This window comes from Marasmius oreades, chromosome 2, assembly GCF_018924745.1.
Source record: "Marasmius oreades isolate 03SP1 chromosome 2, whole genome shotgun sequence".
In the NCBI taxonomy this organism is placed as follows: domain Eukaryota; kingdom Fungi; phylum Basidiomycota; class Agaricomycetes; order Agaricales; family Marasmiaceae; genus Marasmius; species Marasmius oreades.
The window spans coordinates 4,469,709-4,489,492 of record NC_057324.1 but is presented as its reverse complement, the minus strand read 5'-3'; the positions used below and the strand labels follow the sequence as shown (position 1 = coordinate 4,489,492).

The following is a 19,784-nucleotide window of genomic DNA, read 5'->3' as shown; positions in this document are numbered from 1 at the left end:
CAGTGGTCTTCTGCAGACCCCATCTATGTTAAGCCCGGCTAACCTGTCTTTCGTTAAGCGCGAGGTGCCATCTCAGAACTACCGGGGGCGCACCTTAAAACCATCATTGTAAGGTTCGTGGGCGCCATTCGGGTCATCCCGTTTCAAGTCCCGGTCGCTGGTGTCAGCCTACAGCATGTACCCGTGTGTAAGTTATAGAAGCTGAAAACAATTCGAGACATACGGTAAAGCTTGCCGGATATTCACCGCCCTCCTCAGCAAGGCCAGGCTCGGAGCGTTTATGACCCCAATCATGAACATTGTGGCTTGAAGGACCTGGAGCGGCGTCATTGAACCACTTACGATCCCAACCAATCGTATCAGGACTTGGAGGATCAAGTTGAATTCCCGGACTCACCTCGACAGCTCCATTAGCACGCTGAATTTTCAGAATTTAGTTCGATAGATACAAGAAAGGAAATAATATCACCTGCATCGGCATGGCGCTCGCTTGAACGAGAAATAGAGCTACGGTTACAAGAACGGAGAAGGTAGATGTGAGTCTCATGGTTGACCAAGATTTGGATTTGCAGGGGGGGTACCAGGAGCTACTAGTAGAGATTACTTTCTTGCTTTTCTTTTTAGGGCCCATAAACATTCGTGGCGATGACAATCGGAACTCGCAGATTTGACGTCGACAGGTAAACTAGAACCTTTTTGGTGAATTTAGTATTTTATTGTCCACGGATCCACAGCTCAGCTTGACGAATACTAGCTAATTATAGATAGTCTACTCACCGCTTCACTGCCACTCCCGAGAATTTCAGTTACATATTGTGCGTTATCCTGCGTCCCGCCGGAGGAACTTGTAAGTTCTTGAATCCGGTGAATCTCTTGATTGAGTGTGCTTCAGAGGAAGCTAGACATGAATCAGATAGTGAAGTTATCCTGGGGCTCGTTTGTTCAATGGTAACTGTGTTCTGGAATCCGAAATGCCAGTCTTTGGGGTTATTTCTCTTCTGTATAAGTTTTAATTGTATACGAATTGTTCATTCTTCGTGCTCTTTGGTATCGGGAAATTAGAGAGTCGATTCGAGTATCGATAGTAAACTACGAGGGCGAGCTGTCAGTAAATCATCAGTGCGTTTGAGAAACACGCGCCTGGCATTTCATGGATTGCCACTAAGAAGTGGACTTTGACCACCCCCTTCCCCCAATTCCTCGACGTCCCGTCGTTTACAACCATTCTTCGTCCATCTTGAGATGTCGCCAGCACTGCCGCCGCCAGTGTGCACAACTCTTTAGAATCCCCTTATCAATCCCAAACTTGAAATATTGAATTGGAGACCTGATTAGCATACGGGGGGGTTAACACCGGGCCTGGAAGGTCGCAAGCATTAGTAACGACCCTAAATAAGTGTATATAAAAAAAAAGAAAAACCACCTGTTCAGGCCAGTCACTTTTTCCTAGGATCGTCCCCGATGTGTGCACTGTTCACAAACTTTCTATGTCAATATTTGTGCTTAATGTTACCGCAATTCGATGCTCTGAGCGTCCAGTTAGCATAATGATAATAATTTGGCAGTAGGGTGGCATACTCAGTGCCCACTTCAATCGTCCCAACACGTTGAAGAGCGTGATGAGTGACAGCAGGACCACACAGGTCGTCTACCTGAGCGATGATCTAGAACTGAGTATTAGCCAGACGCAAAAAAATAAGAAGGAGAAACAAAACCTACCAAGAACTTCCTTCCACATATCGAGAAACACAGTGGTTCATGTTCAGAATAGAAAATGATCAGGTCATCGTGGCGACTAACCACGTGCCGGGCCATGAAGCTGCCCCTGCGTTCTAACCACCATGTTCATCGACAAATCCCTACATGTGCTCTAGATCTTGAAGAGAGGAAACGTGAATTTGGCGATCTCATGCGGTAACCGTGTGTAAATTTCTTCAAATTTGAGCAATTATAATGCTCACGGAGATTCCATTCCAAAAAGTACAGTTTCATGTTCTATCGTCTGGTTTCTCGAGTAGGAAAGCTAAGGAAACTAGGTCAATAAAGGACGACGACTTCAGACATGTGTGCGACCATGTTTTGTGTCATTCATCTACCATTGATATTGAAACTCCGAGTGAGTTCATGATTGTATCTCAAAGCGTTCTCCGCCTCAACGAAACCTCCGCATACCCAGCGTCATGGTTGCTAGCACTCTCTGGCGAAACGCTGCAAACGCTTGAAACCCTCCAGGACCTCCACCTTTTCATCTGGTCAAGCCAACATCATAACCGTGGGTGGAGGAAGGTCATGGGCCGGTCATAAGACGCCTGCCCTGCTTCGGATTTCAATGGTTTTGAAGCGATAACGATCCTTGTGATTGTGTTAGGAACTAGCGCCCAGCTCATCTTTAAATAGTCAGGGAACGCAAGGGAACGAAGATCCTCTGCTTGGGATTTGCCCACGGCGTCCTCTGAACCCTCATCTCCCTAGCAATGACCACTTCGACGATTGAAAACCCCTTAGGAGGTCGTACCGCCATCATTGGAACGGGAACTCGGGCAGCAATGTATATTCGGGGAATAGCAGAAAGACCATCGAGCAGAGTCGTAGCACTGTTAGAGCCCAACTCGATTCGCGCCAAGTATTATAACGATATCCTAAGCTCGCTGGGAGCGCCAACCGTGCCGGTATATCGACCAGAGCAGTTCAAGGAAATGTTGGAAAAGGAGAAGGTGGAAACTGTCGTGGTGACGTGCGTTGATTCCTTGCATCACTTGTATATCATCCGTGCGTTAGAAGCTGGAGGTGAGTGTTCCGACGTATTTCGCGTGGAATAATTGTTGGCCTATCCGAGGAATTATAGTACGAGTCTTGACGGAAAAACCGATGACGGTGGATGTCGAGAAATGCAGAGCCATTCTTGACGCAGTGGAACGCACTGGACGCCATTTGACCGTCACTTTTAACTACCGGTGAGTTCAGAAGACATTGCAAACAATCAATATCGGAATCACCTGATTTTCTTCCTCAAAGATATAACCCAACACACGAAGCCGTTAAACGAGTCATAGCAGAAGGGACGATCGGAGAAGGTATGTATCCCGCTCTTGTTCTATGCAGAATTCGTTTCTGAAGTGTTGGACAAAACAGTCCTCTCTGTCAACTTTGAGTGGTTACTCGACTCTGTTCACGGTGCGGACTTCTTCAGGCGTTGGCATCGCGAAAAAGCCACGTCTGGAGGACTTTTGGTGCATAAGGCTGGTCATCATTTTGACCTTGTGAATTGGTGGATCGATTCCACGCCTGCCACCGTCGTAGGTATGGGAAGATTGGCGTTCTATGGGGAAGAAAATGGCCGAAAGCATGGTTGGGTGAAGGAAACCTATGAGAGAGCGAGAGGTAGTGATGCGGCCAAAAGTGATCCGTTCTCGTTGAACCTAGAAGATGATGAGACGCTCGTGGACCTTTACCAGAATGCTGAGGGAGAAGATGGATACCACAGAGATCAAAGTGTGAGCTTGCCCTTTGTTATCCAAAAAAGAAAATAGATGTTCACGGATTACTTACGTAGGTCTTCGCTTCGTCCGACTCTAAGAATCCAATCACCATAGAAGATGACATGTCCCTTCTAGTTCGTTATCGTTGTGGAGCGACTATGACTTATCATCTGACTGCATACTCTCCGTGGGAGGGTTATCGAGTCATGTTCAATGGTTCAAAAGGCCGTCTGGAGTTGCACGTCTGCGAATCAGAATATCGGCTTCCTTCCAGCAAGGAGAACAAAGAGAACGGTATGACTGGTTTGATTCACGGGCTGGGGGTTCTCCCGCACGAAGGAGAAACCAAGGTGACCCTACACCCCCTCTGGGAGAAGCCGCGTACACTGGACGTCGGGGTCGACCATACTGCACACGGAGGAGGAGATATAAGGATGATGAGCGTCCTGTTTGGGCCGAGAGAGGGAGAGGTTGTTGATACAGGAGATGCGTCCAAGCGAAGCGCAACCGAGAGAGATGGCGCCCTTGCATTGGCAGTTGGACTAGCCGGTAATGAGAGTTTCAAGACGGGTCAGTTCGTAGACATTGCTAGCCTGGGTCTCGGTGACCTTGAATAGAATACTGATCCCCGTAGCTAAGTAAATTCAGCCTACAGCAGCGAGATTTGGTTCAGATTTTGAGGGTCGTCGCCCAATCGTCGCCGGACGGTGACATGAGGATGGCATCGATTTGGTTGCTGGTCTGAAATTATTCAATAGCGTCAGTCAAAAGCCAAATTTCTGTCGATGTCTCCAAACGAATCAATCGAGTCCTTGAATCGCAGTAGGTTCTTGTGGGTACAGAATCGGATTAGTCATATCCGGTCACACTAGTGACACGTTGCGTCACACGATGTCACAATTGGCAAACGAACACCGCATTTTGGCCGTCCACGACACGATATGGCGGAATCGTCCTTCAAGGACATTCCAGAGCTTTTCGAGGTGAATTTGCAATTATTATGTATGATGATACGTTCTCATATAGGTCGCGATAGGTGGAATTGGGTGAAGCACTTTCAGCGCGAACTGAAGCACTGTGTAAGTTTTTGGAATTAATGTTCGCCTTGGAAATGGCAACTGAGGCTTTACAGCAACGTTCCGCGAACTTGGGCCCCCGGATCTATGTCACGTCGTCAAAAGTAATGGAAAGAGTGGGCAACGAGACGTACGTGTCAGGATTTTCGTTATTGCCCAGAATCTGACAACTCGGTTAGCTGGGTTCATATCATTATATCTCGGGCGTAGATGCTTCGTCTTCAGCTTCTTTAGCGGCCTATATCAACTCATTAACCTATGCAATCGAAGACAGCTCAGCTTGGTTCAGCAAGGCGGCTGCTTGGAAGGTCAAGAGCGGGTGTTACTGGTCAGTCAAGGCTGCTCGTCGGAAATTTATTGCAACCTCACGCGTCATAATACAGCTGTTTCAATGCGTTCTCAAGACTTGACATACGCGTAGATGTCAAAATCCCAGGTGGTGTACATGCATATGTGATAGATTTGCGTGGTGAAAGGTATGTGGCTTGGCTGTCGCCTGTTGAAGGTCTCTTGAAAGTTTGTCCAGACACGAAGCTACACCTGAGTTGTGGCAAGAAACTTATATGTCCGCTGTCCTTCGTGCCATTCTGTATTCCGACGACCCAAACTATTGGCTTGACGCCTACCGCAAACTCGACCCCATCACCACTCCAGAATCAGAAATTCGTTTTCTTCAAGCAGCTGAAGCTTTGTTCATGAAAGGTCTTGATGACACGTTATATCTCCTCTGGATCAGTTGCTGATGGCCCCAAACTAGGCTGGCAAGTCGGATCTGACCCAGAGATTCAGGTCGCGACAGTTGTTTCAAATCACCTTACAGCTGGAATAATGAAGTATTTCGGTGACAGTGGAAGATACCAGCAGGCTGCAAACCTTTTCGAGAAGATTGCTGCGAAGGAACCAGAGGTTGCCAGTTTGCTTGCTCGAAGTTATATTGGAATGAGTGCGTAGACAACACCCTCATTCTCTACTTCAATGCTCATTTCAATCCTTTTAGACGAAGAAGTCAAAGCTGTCCAAATTATGGCCTCATCCATCAAACAAACACCCCACTCCTACACCCTTCTGCATGCACAATGCGATCTCCTCAGATTAAAAGACAAACACGAGTGGGCTGTCAAGCTTGCTCGGGAAGCTGTTAATTGTGCCCCATCCGAATTTGTCACATGGGAAAAGCTCACGGAATGTTACATCTCCTTGGGCGATTACGAATCTGCTCTCCTCACCCTCAACTCCTGTCCTATGTTTACTTATAATGGCCGGGACGTTCATCGGAACCTCACACCAGCTCGCGTCCACCTACCCTTCCTGCGCCCGATAGGCGAAATCTTGCCCGAAAGAGTCAAGACAGAAGAGGATGAGGCCGACCCTGCATTGTTGAGGTTACCAAGTCCAGGCCTAAAAGGAACATGGGCAAGAGCCTACGCATTGTTGACGAAGTTAGTCTCGAACATTGGTTGGGACGAGTTGTTGAAGACTCGGAGCAGTGTGTTCGTCATGGAGGAGGAGTATAGGATGCAGAAGGCTCAGGGCGATGTGGCCAAGGCTGGTGTGATACATGAGGATGGAATGATTCGAGCACCGATGGCTCCGGATGGTTTGGACGATAATGCATCGACAAGAGGAATGGTTTCTTCCCCTGGAAGCCCTGCAAATACCAAGTCTAACTCTATTGGGGATGGGAAGGGTCTGACTGCGGATCCCCCAATCCCGGTGATACGGATTTCGACAGAGTCGGATAGGGAACGGGAAGAGGCTGTTGAGGCTGAAGAGAACGGAGGTCTGAACGGGGATGCAAAGGGTAAAGCGAAAGGGTTCAAGTTCGATGTTGGAGAAGATGGGAACAGCGATCAAACGGTGTTGGAAAGACCTGCTCAAGCTGCAGCGGGTGAGGAAGAGGATGTTATTAATGAGCCTGGAGAATATGTTTCTCATAAGCAGTCTCAATCAAGTCCAGAAGCGTTTTCGTTCAGCAATAAACGCTTATGTGAGCGGTGGTTGGATAACCTGTTCATGGTGCTCTATGAGGTAAGTTGTCGTTTTTCCCGCACCAGCGAACCCGTCGATAACATGTTTTTTTTTCTTCACGGTTTCAGGATCTCCGCGTCTGGACGATTTTCCGTGCTGAGGTGGCACATTTCAAGACACAACACGTTGCCTATAGGAAGACCGGCATAGAGTGGGAGATATTGGGAGACCTCGGTTTACGTCTCCATCACAAGGAGGAAGCTAAAGAAGTGTGTTTCTAACTGTTCCTAGTAGCCACTGTTGCTGATGAAATATGACTTAGGCGTTCCAACGCTGCCTGGATACCACTCGTTACTCACAAAAACCCTGGGTGAAACTTATGGAAATGTATGCTGAGGAAGGCGATATCCAACGGTGTATTCAGACTGCCATCCGTGTTGCTGCGTATCAATGGGCAGATTACACCGAGATGACGGTGCGTTTTGACCGTGCCAGTTTTGACTTACCTGTGTTAATTGTGTTCCTTTAGTACCCTACCCAAATCGCCCGAGCTTTCTTCAAGCTGGGGAAGGTTCACGGGCATGGAAAAATCACTTATACTCTTATTAGTATGGGGTTACCGGAGTCGATATTGAAAATTATGGATAGTTACTTGCAGTATGGGAAGGCGTTCAAGGTTGAGGGTTGGGACTTCTGATTTCACTTCTTACACTATTTTCTCTTTCGTACGTACTTAGTTATGATCTTGTACCTGTGATTACTGGTGTTCTTACACTTTCCAACCTTTGTGTTTCTTCTCTTTATCGTTAAAATTCTTCTATGTGCGCTCGTACTTTACTTCATGGGCGAAATGATCGAAGCTGAAGCGCTGACACAAGCGAAGTTTCCCGCCAGTGTAACGCAAACAAAATCCACTAAGTGACCTGAGAATCGGAACAAACTAATAATGTCCCCTTCGGGGTGACATACGACAATATTGGAACAAAACAGAGAAGATTAGCATGGCCCCTGCACAAGGATGACACGCTATCCCGGAGTGGTGGACCCCAATGGGTCTCCATATTTATTTTGATTTTATAAGTCTTGACTCAGCCTGAGCTTTAACAAAGTTTTTCAATCAGTACCCGTCAAGTGTTATCCCTATTCAAAAACAAAACGTAACGAAAGATATCTAACGATACGTACCAAAGTTTAAACTAAAAGAATCTTACTGCTTCAAACCGTAATGATCCCAGTATTCTCGCATCTGAAGCAGCTGGTCCTGCATGTTTTTCTTCTCCAACCAGACCATCAAATCGCGCATCTTCAGTATCGCCTTGACGCGTCCTTTTCCAAGTATGCTTTCGACCTCCTTGGCCGTGCTACTGACACCATCTTGTCCGACCTCTTCACGATCAAGACACTGAACGACACCAATTACCTGTCCACCATGCTTTCGTACTAGCTCGATAGCAGCACGAACGGCAGTACCTGCTGTCATGACGTCGTCCAAAATGAGAACGCGTTTCCCGGTCACGGATGCACCGACCATGTTCCCTCCCTCTCCATGATCCTTTGTCTCCTTCCGGTCGTACGCCAGACCCACAGATATCTGGTGTTGATCGAATAGCTGCATCACCGTTAGAGCAGCAAAAGGAATCCCTTTGTATGCCGGACCGAAGAGAACGTCAAATTCAGGGATGGGATTTTCAGCATCGGCTTGAGCAGCGACTATGGTAGATGCAAAGGCTTTGGCTAGAGCTGAGAGAATGTTTCCTGTACTCAAGAGCCCCGCATTGAAAAAATAGGGAGATATTCTGAGCGTTGATATAATTCATTCAATTTTTTTTCACGAAGATGACAAAATTAGCCGCCTTACCTCCCGGATTTCAAGGTAAATGACCCAAATTTGAGTGCTTCGACCGACATTGCTTGTTCGATCAAGTCGATTTGATAGTTTTTGAGCTCTGACATGGTCAAGCGTTGGGATGTGTGGTCGGCGATCTCGGTAGTTCTGGCGCGGCCCTACCCGGCCGGAGTCTGGACCGAAGGTTGAACGTTGAACGTTGAACTCCATCCTTCATGCACAATTTCCCAGAATATAACCAGTGCTCATGTTACTTCCTTTGAGCTTCGGCTTTGCGTTTCTCTCTCATTCCAGGACTTCGAACGACAAAGACCCGGAGAAAGACGGAGAACGGATTGTAGTGGAAGATGAAGAACTCGACGAGAACGGTGAGGACGAAACACTAGAGGCAGAGGATCTTGACGAGGGAGAACAGCGCCCGCCACCCAGTAGAGTGTCGACCACAACGACGCTTTCTACGCTACCCAGTCGCCCATTGTGGTATCTCAAGCTCAGGACGTTCTTGTTTCCTCCAACATCCGACACAGAAATCGATTCGTTCGTTCCGTACTACCGCTATACACCCATACTATCTGGCCTTCTCATTCCATTCTCTATCCTTCTCGAGATACCGGGTCTAACGGAACATTGGTACATTCGAACGGAGGGTAATCTCACATTGGAGACCAAACCGAACACTGTCATTCTCAACGTGGGATTGGGGTTCAGTATGGCATGCGCTCTCATCGCCAATATCGCACTGGTCACTCGGTTTTTGGAGAAGTCTGTACAGCAGATGACGATATTATGTGTGGTGGCGCTAACCATTCACGGTAAGCCTCAAAATTTAGTCGCATTTCTCTGGCACCGAGCTCTGAAAATGAACCAATTCATTCATTCAGATATCATCAACATAACTGCAGTCACAGTGTTTGGAGTGGAACACCGATTCAACGACGGCTTCACGTACGGAACTTCGTTCTGGATGACAGTGTGTTCGACCATTGCTTCGACCCTCACGAACGCTAGTCTCATTGTCGACGTCATACGAACCCCAGATTTTTCGACTAGCGGTAAGCACATCGAAGCTCGGTTCATTGTTAATCTCAATCCTCATCTCAGGTAGTGGATTGACAAGAAAACAGCGTTCGCTCATCATCATCGTGATCTTCCTACTGTGTTATATCGCCTTCGGAGCCTTAATCCACTGTATCTTACTCCATATCAAGTTCGTTGACGCGTTATACTTTACGATTTGTTCAATCGAAACAATAGGTGGGAAGCACATATCTCGACTCGATGTTCTACATCTTTAAACCCCTTCCTTCTCAGGTTTCGGAGATATCCTCCCCATCACCACCGGGGCCCGTGTCTTCGTCTGTACATACGCCACCTTTGGCATCATCACTCTCGCTCTCACAGTAGCCACCGCACGAGAAACGGTAATGGAAGCTCTCGAAGTCGGATACCGTCGTCGTCTACATGAAGTCCAAACGCGGCGTAAACAACTCCATTGGAAACGCCGTGTTGCTCGTCGTTGGAAAGAAGCCATCGAATGGAGACTTCATAGAGTAAACCAACCTATATGGGTACGAGATGATCCAGACCATAACCTAGCATGGTTCGTAAGGTTCATGGACCGATGGGATCTGATGTGGACACATGAGAAAGGTGGAGAATTGGGGTTGGGGATGGTAGCTCATCCTCATGGGATGCATTTGAATCTGGAAGTATTGACGGATGGACAGTTGGCAGATGCTGCTATGGAAGCTGGAGTACCTTTGTGTTATCTTTTACCTACTGGGTTTTGGAAGAAGAGAAAGGGACATGGGGAGGTTGGAAGGTCGATGTCGGCGGCGTTGAGAGATGGGTTTGGGTTTGGGATGGGGTTGGGGATGGTGAAGGGAGCTAATACTACGACTACTACTGATCCTGATCCTGAAGCGGCGGGTGGAATCGGGAGAACTTCTGGGTCTGTTAGGCGGCAGGTGCGGGGCGAGCTGGATTTGGAGGAGATTCCGTTGACGCATGCTAGGATTGGAAAGATGATTGCGATGTTGGGAGGGTTTGCGTTGGCTGTTAGTAAATCGGAAATGTGGAGGGAGAAGAAGAATCAGGGGCGGGGGAAGGAGAAGGAGACGGAGAAGGAAGCACCCAAAAGTCCTCGGCCTCCGGTTCGCAGACGTCCATCTGATACCAAGGTACAGGGTGGAGATGAAGAGGCGAAAAGGAAGGCGTTTTGGATCAGGTTCTGGGTCGCATGGATGCTTTTCATCGTGTTTTGGATGGTGTGTAATATTCGTCTAACATCCGCGGTTCTTGTACTCATGTCTTAATATCAGGTTGGCTCGGGCATATTCAGCGCGACTGAGGGATGGAGTTTTGGTGTTGCGATGTACTTCTGTGGGTTATTCTTATTACCCGTTACCTCTGTCGAAACGGGTTGATTTATTCAGATGTAAGGTTTTATCTCCTTCACCACGATTGGCTATGGTGAGTGGGCATCGTTTCGGTGTTGAGTGTCCTTATGTCTGATTACTCCATCCAGGCGATTTCTCACCTCAAACTCCAGCCGGTCGATCTGTGTTCGTTGTTTGGGCCCTGTTCGGTGTGGCTACGATGACGATTTTGATCTCAGGTATGTGCTCTGTCCATTCATCGGACCAAAGGTTGATTTGGCCTTTTTTCTCTCTAATAGTCGTTTCCGAGGCTTTCACCTCCCGATATCAGAATATCTTTGGTGCCCGAATCTTTACGCGTTTGGTGGAGAGATATCGGGCTAAGCAAGAGCAAGAGAGGAAAGCTAAATTGGAAACTGTGACTGAAGGACCTAGCCACCGGAAGGCGATAGAACATCTCGAAGAGCTACCACAAAAGGTTATCCAATCTTGTCGAGCGTTCCGGGAACATATACATTTTTTCTCTAAAGGGGAGCACAGGAGTGAGAATATACCGGACGGGTTGAAGGTGCTTTTGGAAGAGATTGCTGGGAGTAATATCAAGTATAAAACTGCGATGCATAATGAGGTGCTGAAGGATAAGGATGCGAGGCATGTGAGTGGTTTACTTTTTTGTTGTTCTTTTGGAATTTTTTGACTCATGCTCGTTTACCAGACGTTGTTTGCATTGAGTATCGAGCGTATGTGAACAATATTGACCTGCTCTGAGTGTTGCTGACTGATTTCTTTCTAGGTGAACTGACGAAAATGATCGATGCAGCAGAGGAGGCTATTGCTGTTTTGCAGCGGGATCGGTTAGAAGAACGTGCATGATGACCGTGACGATTAGGACGAACAGTTACGACAATATCTTATATATTATTTATTTCCTGTACTTTGATATGTACTCTACTCAATGTTGCCTGGATGCTGTATGGTTGCTGTCGCCCATACTTACCGTACCTGAAGGACTTCTGGTGGACCACGGAAATCTAGAGCTTATTTTTTTTTCCACGTAAATCAGCGGTCCGATAGCCGGTGAGCCGCCCAAGGCAGTTTCAAAAATTCCCTTTGTCCCTTTGTCTCTCTCTTCCATCTTCCCCCATACCATCATGTCTCTATCGCCACCCAGCAGACGCGCAAGATCAGCAAGTAAGGAACAAGAAGACTTGATCAATGCGTATGAGGCTGAAGAAGAGAGGATAATAAATGTTTTATCCAGGAAGTTGGAACAGGTCAGTGAAAAAAAGGAACCCCATTCACACCTTCTTCTCGATAAACTCATGTTATCTGGATATATATATCAGCTTCGACAGGATAAAATAGAGCTGGAAAATACACTGGAAGCGGAATCCGAAAGCCATGTGAATAGGTTGACGAGGGAATTATCGTTTCTCAAAGCACAACAACAAGCTGGTCAGACAAATGGGAGTTTAGGGAACAATGAGGGAGCAGAGGCACTATCTTGTTCAAACTATGCTAGATCACCAGCAGATCCTACAACAGAAGTTATGCTGGAAGCTCTGCGCCGCGAGAACGAGACTTTGCGCAACCGTTTGGCGGAATACGAACGGGATTATATGCGATTGTCCAGGCTTAATGAAATCTACCGGGAGGAACTTATTGAGCATAGAAGTCGAGTCAGTTCACAACCGATAAATAACTTTCCCCCCTGGAAATCTGACTTTTTTTCTCTTTTTCTTTCTTAGCTGGGAAGACCCGTCGACAATCTAATAGGAATTTCCTCCAACGACCCATTTTCTCAACCTCTCCATCATCGCTCGCCTTCCTCATCTTCAAGGACATCCTCCCCATCGACGTCTTTCCGAAGTCTTGCACCTTACGCACCACGGGCTATGTCCGTTCCTGTTCCCATACCAGGTGGTGTTCCCATCCCTCGACCTCCATCTCAAATCCACCGTCCAATAAACTCCATCTCTTCCCAGGGCAACACTCCACTCTCACATTCCCCTACATCCGTGGCTTCAGAGTCCCCCTACACCTTCTCTCCCCCTGGCGCGTTGTCAACTGACCCTGCCAGCCTTGTCAGTAACGGAACGAACGTGACGACACCACCTTCGTCAGCTTCCATTCACAATCACTACCATGGATCTGGATATCGTAGTGCTGTTTCGTTGTCGTATCCATCAGTTCCACCACCGTCTTTGTCTTCTTCGTTTGGATCGCCGAATATTTCTTATTATATGGGGCGTGAGTGGGATAGGGATAGGGATAGGGATAGGGATAATGGCACTGGGGTTGGTGCTAGAGATCTTTCTCTATCGCCTATCGAACCACTTAGTCTCAGTCGAAGAAGTTCAATCGCGACTGGCCGACGTGGTAGTATCACGACGGATTGGAGAGTAGCTGAGACGGGGTCTTTGAGGGGTGGGATTAGTAGACGGGGGAGTGTTGAGAGGGGTGGTAGGGTTGCTGAAACGGGCACTTTGGTGAGGAGTCGGGCTGGAAGTCAAAACAGTCAGTCACTTCTTCCGAGTACAAGTGAGGTAACGGGTACGGGTACGGGTACGGGAGATGGACGTGGTTAGGTTCTTCGTGAAAGGGAGTTGTGATAGGTTGTGATATCTCCCCCCAGGAACTTCGAACGCGGTTTTTATTTCTTATTACCGTTTGCTATATGCTTTGGTTGGTGTGTTTGTTTTTTTCCCCTCGCTTCTTTTATATTCTACAGACGACCGCTCCCGCTGCTTACCTTACTACTCTGAACGTGTACTAGTATCTCAGTGTTTTCTGCCTGTCCGTGTGTATTACTTAGTCACTTTACTACTTGCCTTATTCTGCACGTTTCTTCTTAGGGATTAGGTTAAACCAATAATCTGGGTTGCAAGGAACGTTGCCTGTATTGGAACATCATGATCAGTATTCAGTATAACGGGGGCCATTGGATCTTAATCAAGTCCATAACGTTGTTCAGATCCCTGCGTCTTAAACCAGCTTGAACCGGAGTGAAGATTTGAGTCGGAACTTAGAGAAATTGCACGTGAGCACGCGACTCATCCTCAACTTGCAATTGATGCTTCTCTTTCGCCTTCCACCGAATCCATCCACGGATTCATCCAGAGGGGGAGTGCAGAGTTGACAATATATGAAGCAGGGACAACTTTCGTGTGCGTAAATCTCTTTCTCTTCAATTTGAAGTCACGGTGATCAGCGTTCCATTCTCCTATATATCCAGTCATTCCTCGCGAGGTTCAGCGCAATTATTTTGGTCACGCTGCGTTGCGTTTTCGGTGATTCAAAAAAGGACGACTCGACCATCAGCCTACACGTGCTTGAACCATTTCTTCAAACCGTCTATTGATGTCGCTCATACTCCTGGTTTGGATCATGTAACGAGGGACTCGAAAATGAAGTGACAGCGACAGAGAACAGCTTGTTCGCCCAGGATCCTCCTTGCGAGAATTGCGAAATTGCAATGGCCCGGTCTGAAGATTATCCCTCGTATCCTTGGCTATGTGCCCTCTCAGTTGGAAATTAGACAAATGAAGGAGGTCATCGAAGGAGGGGAGGGTCGGTTGAAGAAGATTGAAGCCCACGTCGTTGTCTTCAGGAACAAATGCAATGTCGCCGCGCTGTCTTTCACATCTTCCATCTCCTTGCCACGAAGAACCTCATGGATTCTTCTTTTGATACGGATTCCTACCCCTTGCACAATTCATCTCCAGCGGGCCCTGGCGGAGTCGGGAGATACCTTCTTTGCTCTCATTGAAGAGATATTATTATCAATTCCCCGTATCAAGCTGTACCTAGCCTTCATCCGTGCGTATTAATTCCTACTTCCATGCAACTGCGTAGTTCAGGGGGGTATTCCTTGGGGTTACGCATCCCGTACCTGCAAAGGCATCAGCACAAGTTATCTTCCGTGTTGTACTTCCTCATTTCTGACGATAACGACTCTTTATGGTGGAGTTGCATTGGACACATCCGTCTTGGAACTTGAGATCCGAAAAAGAGGTTCTGGCTTGCGATTTGTGGGATCCCCATTCACCTCCGTATCGCCAACTCACTGAGTTGCATGTACACGATGCACCCGATTCCAGGAGTCTATTACCCGTATTGTTAGCCTGCCAATCGCTTCCGTCGTTATATCTGGACAACATCTTTCTACCAAGGCAGTATTGCTCTAAAACTCTACTTCGCATCTGCTCCCATGGTATTGCCTTCTATGGAGTGAACATACACGCGTTCCCGAACGACGTACACCTTGTTCTTCGGCCTTTTCGTCTTCCCATCACATCATGACTCGAAATGAGCTTCTATCGCGGGATTCGTATCTCCCCGGAAATGAGTGACTCCGAGATCAGCCTTCTCGATCTATTATTCGACGATTTATCCCTTTTGGCGGACCGAATCGTGCATTGAAGTTCGAAAATATTGCGACCCCCAAATGTCACTCATCTGGGGGTAGTATCCTCTTCTTACCTTCAGGTTTTTTCACCCATTTTCTCGCCTCCCTGTGACTAGATTCGCCGGAATTATAATTACTCGTACCGAAACCAATCACATCGTTATGTCTAGGATTGTCGGTGCTCACAGTTCTGGCGTCCACAGCTCGCTCCGTTGAAGCGAGAGGCAGGTTGATGTTTCCCTCTTTCTGTATTGCGATGCACGGTCCTGTGATGATCGAGAATCGCGACTGGGAAAACCGGTTTCCTGGTTGCCTAGTAGTGGTACGGGAGCATGGGTTGCAGAGTTCGAGTACACCCTACATTTGGTTTAGCAGAGGATATCAACAACAAACGATGGTGACTTGATTAAAATTTTGAGGAAAACGAAGAAGGAATTCCGAACTTCTGGGTAGCCATGGGTGGCATCAAGTGACACATATATTCGGATCGAGTTACTAATGTGCAATACATGTCTGAATAACCACTGTATCCGTCTGAAACCTCATCAACGCTCAGCCTCGTTCAATCACTGTGTGGTGATCGCGACACCGATGGGGACTTTTTACCCTTTGTGTCTTAGTATTGGTACTACTTTACACTACATTTTTTTTTGTAGTCTGGTAGTATTTTAAGCTGCTATGCTCCCCTATGGTCTACCACCTCCAACGAGGGGTGAGCTCGCTCTAGGGTAGCTGGTAGTTCCGGTGGTTCCCATGTGGGAACAGTCAGCCATTTTCGTAGAACTTCAGTGCCGTGTAATTTATCTATCTGATACAGTTCGGTTCACCATTTTACCCACTCCAACTTGTGGATAAGAATATGTGGTGCGTATATGAAACAGATATCATACAAACTCAACAAAATCAAAAACTCTGGTATACTTCGATGGATTCTTGCAAGTTGCAACACAGATTGGTAAGTGGTCGTGGGAACTTAGTCAAACGCATAAAAATAAAATCCAAGATCCCTCGACTCAGGTTTTTACCCACTCCAAGCAGACAATTCATTAAAACCCCCAGATACCGGTGCGCAGGGTCATTGTCTCCTGTCCCCCGCATATCATTATAGCATGTCTACGATACCATCCCCGGCTATCTTGAACTCTGCTGGTCCCTTCCTGATGGGATTCCTCCTCAATTATGGACTGTTCGGCATGCTTACAGTCCAGGTATACATATATTACAACGCCTTCCCAAACGACCGCATCCTGGTGAAAGCAATCGTCTACGGCGTATATTTGGTGGATACGTTGCAACTTTTCATGATCACCTACGAAGCATTTCAAAGTTTTGTCTTTGGGTTTGGAAATCCGGGGTCATTCGAGGCTATCAATTTGCTCTGGTTTGATTGTTGTATCATCGATGGGCTAAGTGCGTATCGCATCGTTTTCAAAAAAACAGAATTCTTACTAAACGAGTCTTCAGTTGCCTCGGTGGTACAGCTATTCTATGCTTATAGGCTCTTCTTGTTATCAGAATCGAAACGGATAGCTGGTTTCATTGCGGTGGTGAGTCTCCAGCTGCAACATATCTCGTAATCAATTCACAGTCCTGAATTTCCCCTTTCACACAGATCTCACTCCTTCAACTTGCGGGTGCCATCGCAACAGGAGTGTTGGATAAGGGCGACGCTGGGGTTTCCCGGATTCGAGCAAATTTTGTTGTGGCATCCGTAAGATTTGTTTTCATTATGTCTGGTTGTCAATCGAGATCTCGATCTCAGGCGTCCAATTATACAGATCTGGCTAGGAGGAAGTGCAGGATGCGATATTACGATAGCAGTTTCGATGACCTACATTGTATGCTTACTTTCAATTCCGAGCATGTCCCTCCGGAAGACCATTTCCCATTCTCGTCATTCAACACTTTATAGTTATCAAGATACGACACGACCTTCAATGCTACAAGAGACATTGTCAAACGTATCATCCGATTAACCATGGAGACCGGGAGTTTGACTGGTGAGTAGTCGGAAATCCCACTACCGTTTTGCCTTTCACATTCCAACTCCTTGCAAGCTGCTGTTGCAACAGCAGACCTTATCCTCTACCTCAGCTCCGGGTATCCTTATTTCATGATTCCCGTTTTGGCACTGGCTCACCTTTATTCAAACTCGATAATGGTGATCTTCAATAGTAGAGTCAAAATCGAGGGTGGGCGAGGGCACTGGTCGATATCAAACGGGATCGCCGAAGGACATTCCGGTTTAGACTCACTGTCGTGGACTCGACAAGAAGTCACAGTGCAAGGGTATCCTCGTTCAGAGTTCAGTATTGGGGTTAGACGTGAGGTTGATATCGACATCGCTGATGGCCCAAGGAGCGCCCAGCTTCAACCGAATGTGGATCTTCGCACACACCCCATTCAACTTCGTGAACTCCGGGTATGTGAATGTCTCTTCAGAAACGGGATTACTGATGTGATGGGTCCCGCATACTGCATTTATTAGTCCAACTCGGTAGAGTTTCCAGTACAGACAAAGAGCCTAGAGGGATGACGACTTGATCTAAGTTGATCAGCCGATTTAGTGACTTCGTCGCCCGACGGCGAGTCGAGCTTGACCCTAAAACCCACTGGCCCGGCGACTCGAGTGGTCAGCCTTTGTATGGGGAGAATACTTATGACGTGCAACAGACCATGTAAGGTCTTTATAATGTTTTAGATTCTGTTTGGACCCGTTATAATGATTGGCCGTCCGCTTCCAGAACCTTCAGAATTATTAATGTATCCATTCCCCTGGTAATTTCCATTACTATCTCCTACTACACTAATGAACCGCCAGTCTATTCAGTTCCATTGATGGTCTTCATAGGGATCATTACTAGGCTGTAGTCCCTCCTTCTATAACTTACTTTACATTAATAATACCAATGATTAATGATTAACCTGCGAAAAAAAATTGGACCATTACTGGTCCTGTCACCTGCGTGTTACTGTTCCACGGCACGGGGATGAGGTTAATGGGTTTGATGGCTGGTCGGTCCACCGTTCCGATGGTCAACACCAATGCCGTGTTTGCCGTTCAACCTTCAGGGTTTCGGCAGCCGCCCACCGAATGTTGCAGGATTGATTATTCTACTAAATTTTGGTGTGACTCAGTGACAATGTCACCTCAGTACAAACCCCCATGCAGATACTAGATAATACGGTGAACAGATAACCAGCAAGCATAAACACAGTTTATGCAAATGTTCAAACTGTCAAACATTTCCAAGCGCTTATGTAGACATGCTCGGACCTCAGCAGTTGGCCTTGTAATTGGCATTTACAAACCTTAAATGGCGTGGTTCCTTGATCGGGATGTTGGTTACTACATTGACCGGATCCTGAAAAAAGAAACATAAATTTATGTTTGCACATGAACAACGGCAGGTTGCCTCTTGATATCTTGGCAGCATCATATTTAAGGTATACCAACATGAATTACAGAAAATCTCACGAAGTTATCGGCTCATTCACCATATCCATTTGGTGATGACATTCGGATTCACAAAAGCTGCCGGTTACTACATTTGCTGGACCCCGAAAAAAAACATAAATTTGCATTTGTGGATGAACAACAGCACGTCGCCTCTTGGTATCTTGATGACATCATATTTAAGATATGCTAATGTGATTTCCAGAAAATCTCGCAAAAGTATTGGCTCATTCACCATATCCATTTGGTGATGACATCCAGATTCACAAAAACTCGTTTATGATGCATGTAACTTGTACAACTATCAAGCACCTTCCAGTCCTTGATAGATGTATTGACCCAAGATGTGCCAAACTTAAACATTGTCTTCAGAAATACTAAGAGGTGTGTTCTATCTAGTTTGAACAAGTCTCCAGTCAGAAACATCCAGAAAAAGAATAAGTTCCGGCCTTCAGAATATAAAGTTATGGGTCCAGTCTGGAGAGCAAACAAAATAAGTTTTTTGTATCTAAGAAGGGTCAAACAAGTTCAACAGTAATAGAATAAATTATACATAGGTCCTTGATGATATTTTATGCAGGGAAATTTGCCTCTATAAATAGCGCAGACAAGAGCTATGTTTTTCCAGGAAATGAAATAATAAACAGGTCTGACAGATGTAGACAGAAATGGAGAGTATAGGTGTTCTTGGATACATAGGTAGTCAGCTGAAGAGAGAAAGCACAGACCAGGATATGTATAATGTTTTCACAGAAATAAAATGAATAGTGAATTTCTGAATATTCACGCATGCATGCAGTGGACCTACACTGTGGACCACAATCCGGTCTGTGATGCCAGGCACATGGCGACCAACATGGAACATTAATAAAGAATTGCTTTCCCGGAAAATTTACCATTAATAGTACATTACTCAATAAAGCTGGGTCAGTAGTGATCTGAAAGAAAAAAAATCATTAAAGGAGCTCTGAGAGCTGGGTCCATCAATGGAGAAAACCCATTACTGATTATGACCATTACAGAAGCCCGGGAAACCAAAAGCCAGGACCTTTAATGGTCTTGGATACACGGCCACCAAGGACCATTGATAAACAGGCAAATGCACCTTTAATGGTCTCGGAGAGCTTTTTAATGAAAATTGCTTTCTGGACAGCTCAGGCTAATCATTATAA

At 46.5% G+C, this 19,784-nt stretch overlaps 8 protein-coding genes across 9 annotated transcripts; 6 read left to right on the top strand and 2 right to left on the bottom strand.

The window, feature by feature from the left end:
- Positions 1–28: 28 nt before the first annotated feature.
- E1B28_005169 (uncharacterized protein) lies at positions 29–637 on the bottom strand (the record flags this gene model as incomplete). The annotated part of the gene is made up of 5 exons (XM_043149717.1): positions 29–43; positions 94–168; positions 224–337; positions 398–418; positions 470–637. The coding sequence occupies 5 exons, from the start codon at positions 635–637 to the stop codon at positions 29–31; spliced, it is 393 nt and encodes a 130-aa protein (XP_043014325.1).
- A 1,181-nt stretch (positions 638–1,818) lies between these two features.
- On the top strand, positions 1,819–4,139 carry E1B28_005168 (uncharacterized protein). 2 transcript variants are annotated; one of them, XM_043149715.1, is made up of 7 exons: positions 1,819–1,920; positions 1,982–2,116; positions 2,177–2,787; positions 2,846–2,954; positions 3,016–3,074; positions 3,133–3,494; positions 3,554–4,139. In XM_043149715.1, exons 3-7 carry the CDS (start codon positions 2,475–2,477, stop codon positions 4,094–4,096), a joined length of 1,386 nt encoding a protein of 461 aa, XP_043014323.1. In that variant the 5' UTR covers positions 1,819–1,920; positions 1,982–2,116; positions 2,177–2,474; the 3' UTR covers positions 4,097–4,139. The 2 variants fall into 2 exon arrangements, with proteins under 2 accessions (XP_043014323.1, XP_043014324.1); XM_043149716.1 differs by having other exon boundaries at positions 2,177–2,954.
- Positions 4,140–4,387: 248 nt separating this feature from the next.
- On the top strand, positions 4,388–7,416 carry E1B28_005167 (uncharacterized protein). Its single transcript, XM_043149714.1, has 11 exons — positions 4,388–4,462; positions 4,516–4,558; positions 4,612–4,685; positions 4,735–4,883; positions 4,939–5,031; positions 5,082–5,257; positions 5,313–5,498; positions 5,553–6,583; positions 6,652–6,792; positions 6,846–6,998; positions 7,053–7,416. The coding sequence occupies exons 1-11, from the start codon at positions 4,421–4,423 to the stop codon at positions 7,218–7,220; spliced, it is 2,256 nt and encodes a 751-aa protein (XP_043014322.1). The 5' UTR covers positions 4,388–4,420; the 3' UTR covers positions 7,221–7,416.
- Positions 7,417–7,559: 143 nt separating this feature from the next.
- Positions 7,560–8,503, bottom strand: E1B28_005166 (uncharacterized protein). Its single transcript, XM_043149713.1, has 2 exons — positions 8,382–8,503; positions 7,560–8,319 (listed from the first exon to the last, which is right to left on the bottom strand). The coding sequence occupies exons 1-2, from the start codon at positions 8,474–8,476 to the stop codon at positions 7,731–7,733; spliced, it is 684 nt and encodes a 227-aa protein (XP_043014321.1). The 5' UTR covers positions 8,477–8,503; the 3' UTR covers positions 7,560–7,730.
- A 60-nt stretch (positions 8,504–8,563) lies between these two features.
- Positions 8,564–11,720, top strand: E1B28_005165 (uncharacterized protein). Its single transcript, XM_043149712.1, has 10 exons — positions 8,564–9,181; positions 9,251–9,421; positions 9,471–9,623; positions 9,681–10,636; positions 10,691–10,751; positions 10,812–10,841; positions 10,897–10,986; positions 11,047–11,402; positions 11,463–11,487; positions 11,541–11,720. Exons 1-10 carry the CDS (start codon positions 8,617–8,619, stop codon positions 11,618–11,620), a joined length of 2,487 nt encoding a protein of 828 aa, XP_043014320.1. The 5' UTR covers positions 8,564–8,616; the 3' UTR covers positions 11,621–11,720.
- Positions 11,721–11,863: 143 nt separating this feature from the next.
- E1B28_005164 (uncharacterized protein) lies at positions 11,864–13,722 on the top strand. Its single transcript, XM_043149711.1, has 3 exons — positions 11,864–12,021; positions 12,094–12,426; positions 12,496–13,722. The coding sequence occupies exons 1-3, from the start codon at positions 11,899–11,901 to the stop codon at positions 13,333–13,335; spliced, it is 1,296 nt and encodes a 431-aa protein (XP_043014319.1). The 5' UTR covers positions 11,864–11,898; the 3' UTR covers positions 13,336–13,722.
- An 85-nt stretch (positions 13,723–13,807) lies between these two features.
- On the top strand, positions 13,808–15,553 carry E1B28_005163 (uncharacterized protein). Its single transcript, XM_043149710.1, has 2 exons — positions 13,808–13,914; positions 13,983–15,553. Exon 2 carries the CDS (start codon positions 14,708–14,710, stop codon positions 15,047–15,049), a length of 342 nt encoding a protein of 113 aa, XP_043014318.1. The 5' UTR covers positions 13,808–13,914; positions 13,983–14,707; the 3' UTR covers positions 15,050–15,553.
- Positions 15,554–16,179: 626 nt separating this feature from the next.
- E1B28_005162 (uncharacterized protein) lies at positions 16,180–18,033 on the top strand. Its single transcript, XM_043149709.1, has 8 exons — positions 16,180–16,565; positions 16,620–16,702; positions 16,768–16,866; positions 16,934–16,993; positions 17,068–17,155; positions 17,213–17,577; positions 17,644–17,833; positions 17,900–18,033. The coding sequence occupies exons 1-7, from the start codon at positions 16,265–16,267 to the stop codon at positions 17,689–17,691; spliced, it is 1,044 nt and encodes a 347-aa protein (XP_043014317.1). The 5' UTR covers positions 16,180–16,264; the 3' UTR covers positions 17,692–17,833; positions 17,900–18,033.
- Positions 18,034–19,784: the final 1,751 nt, after the last annotated feature.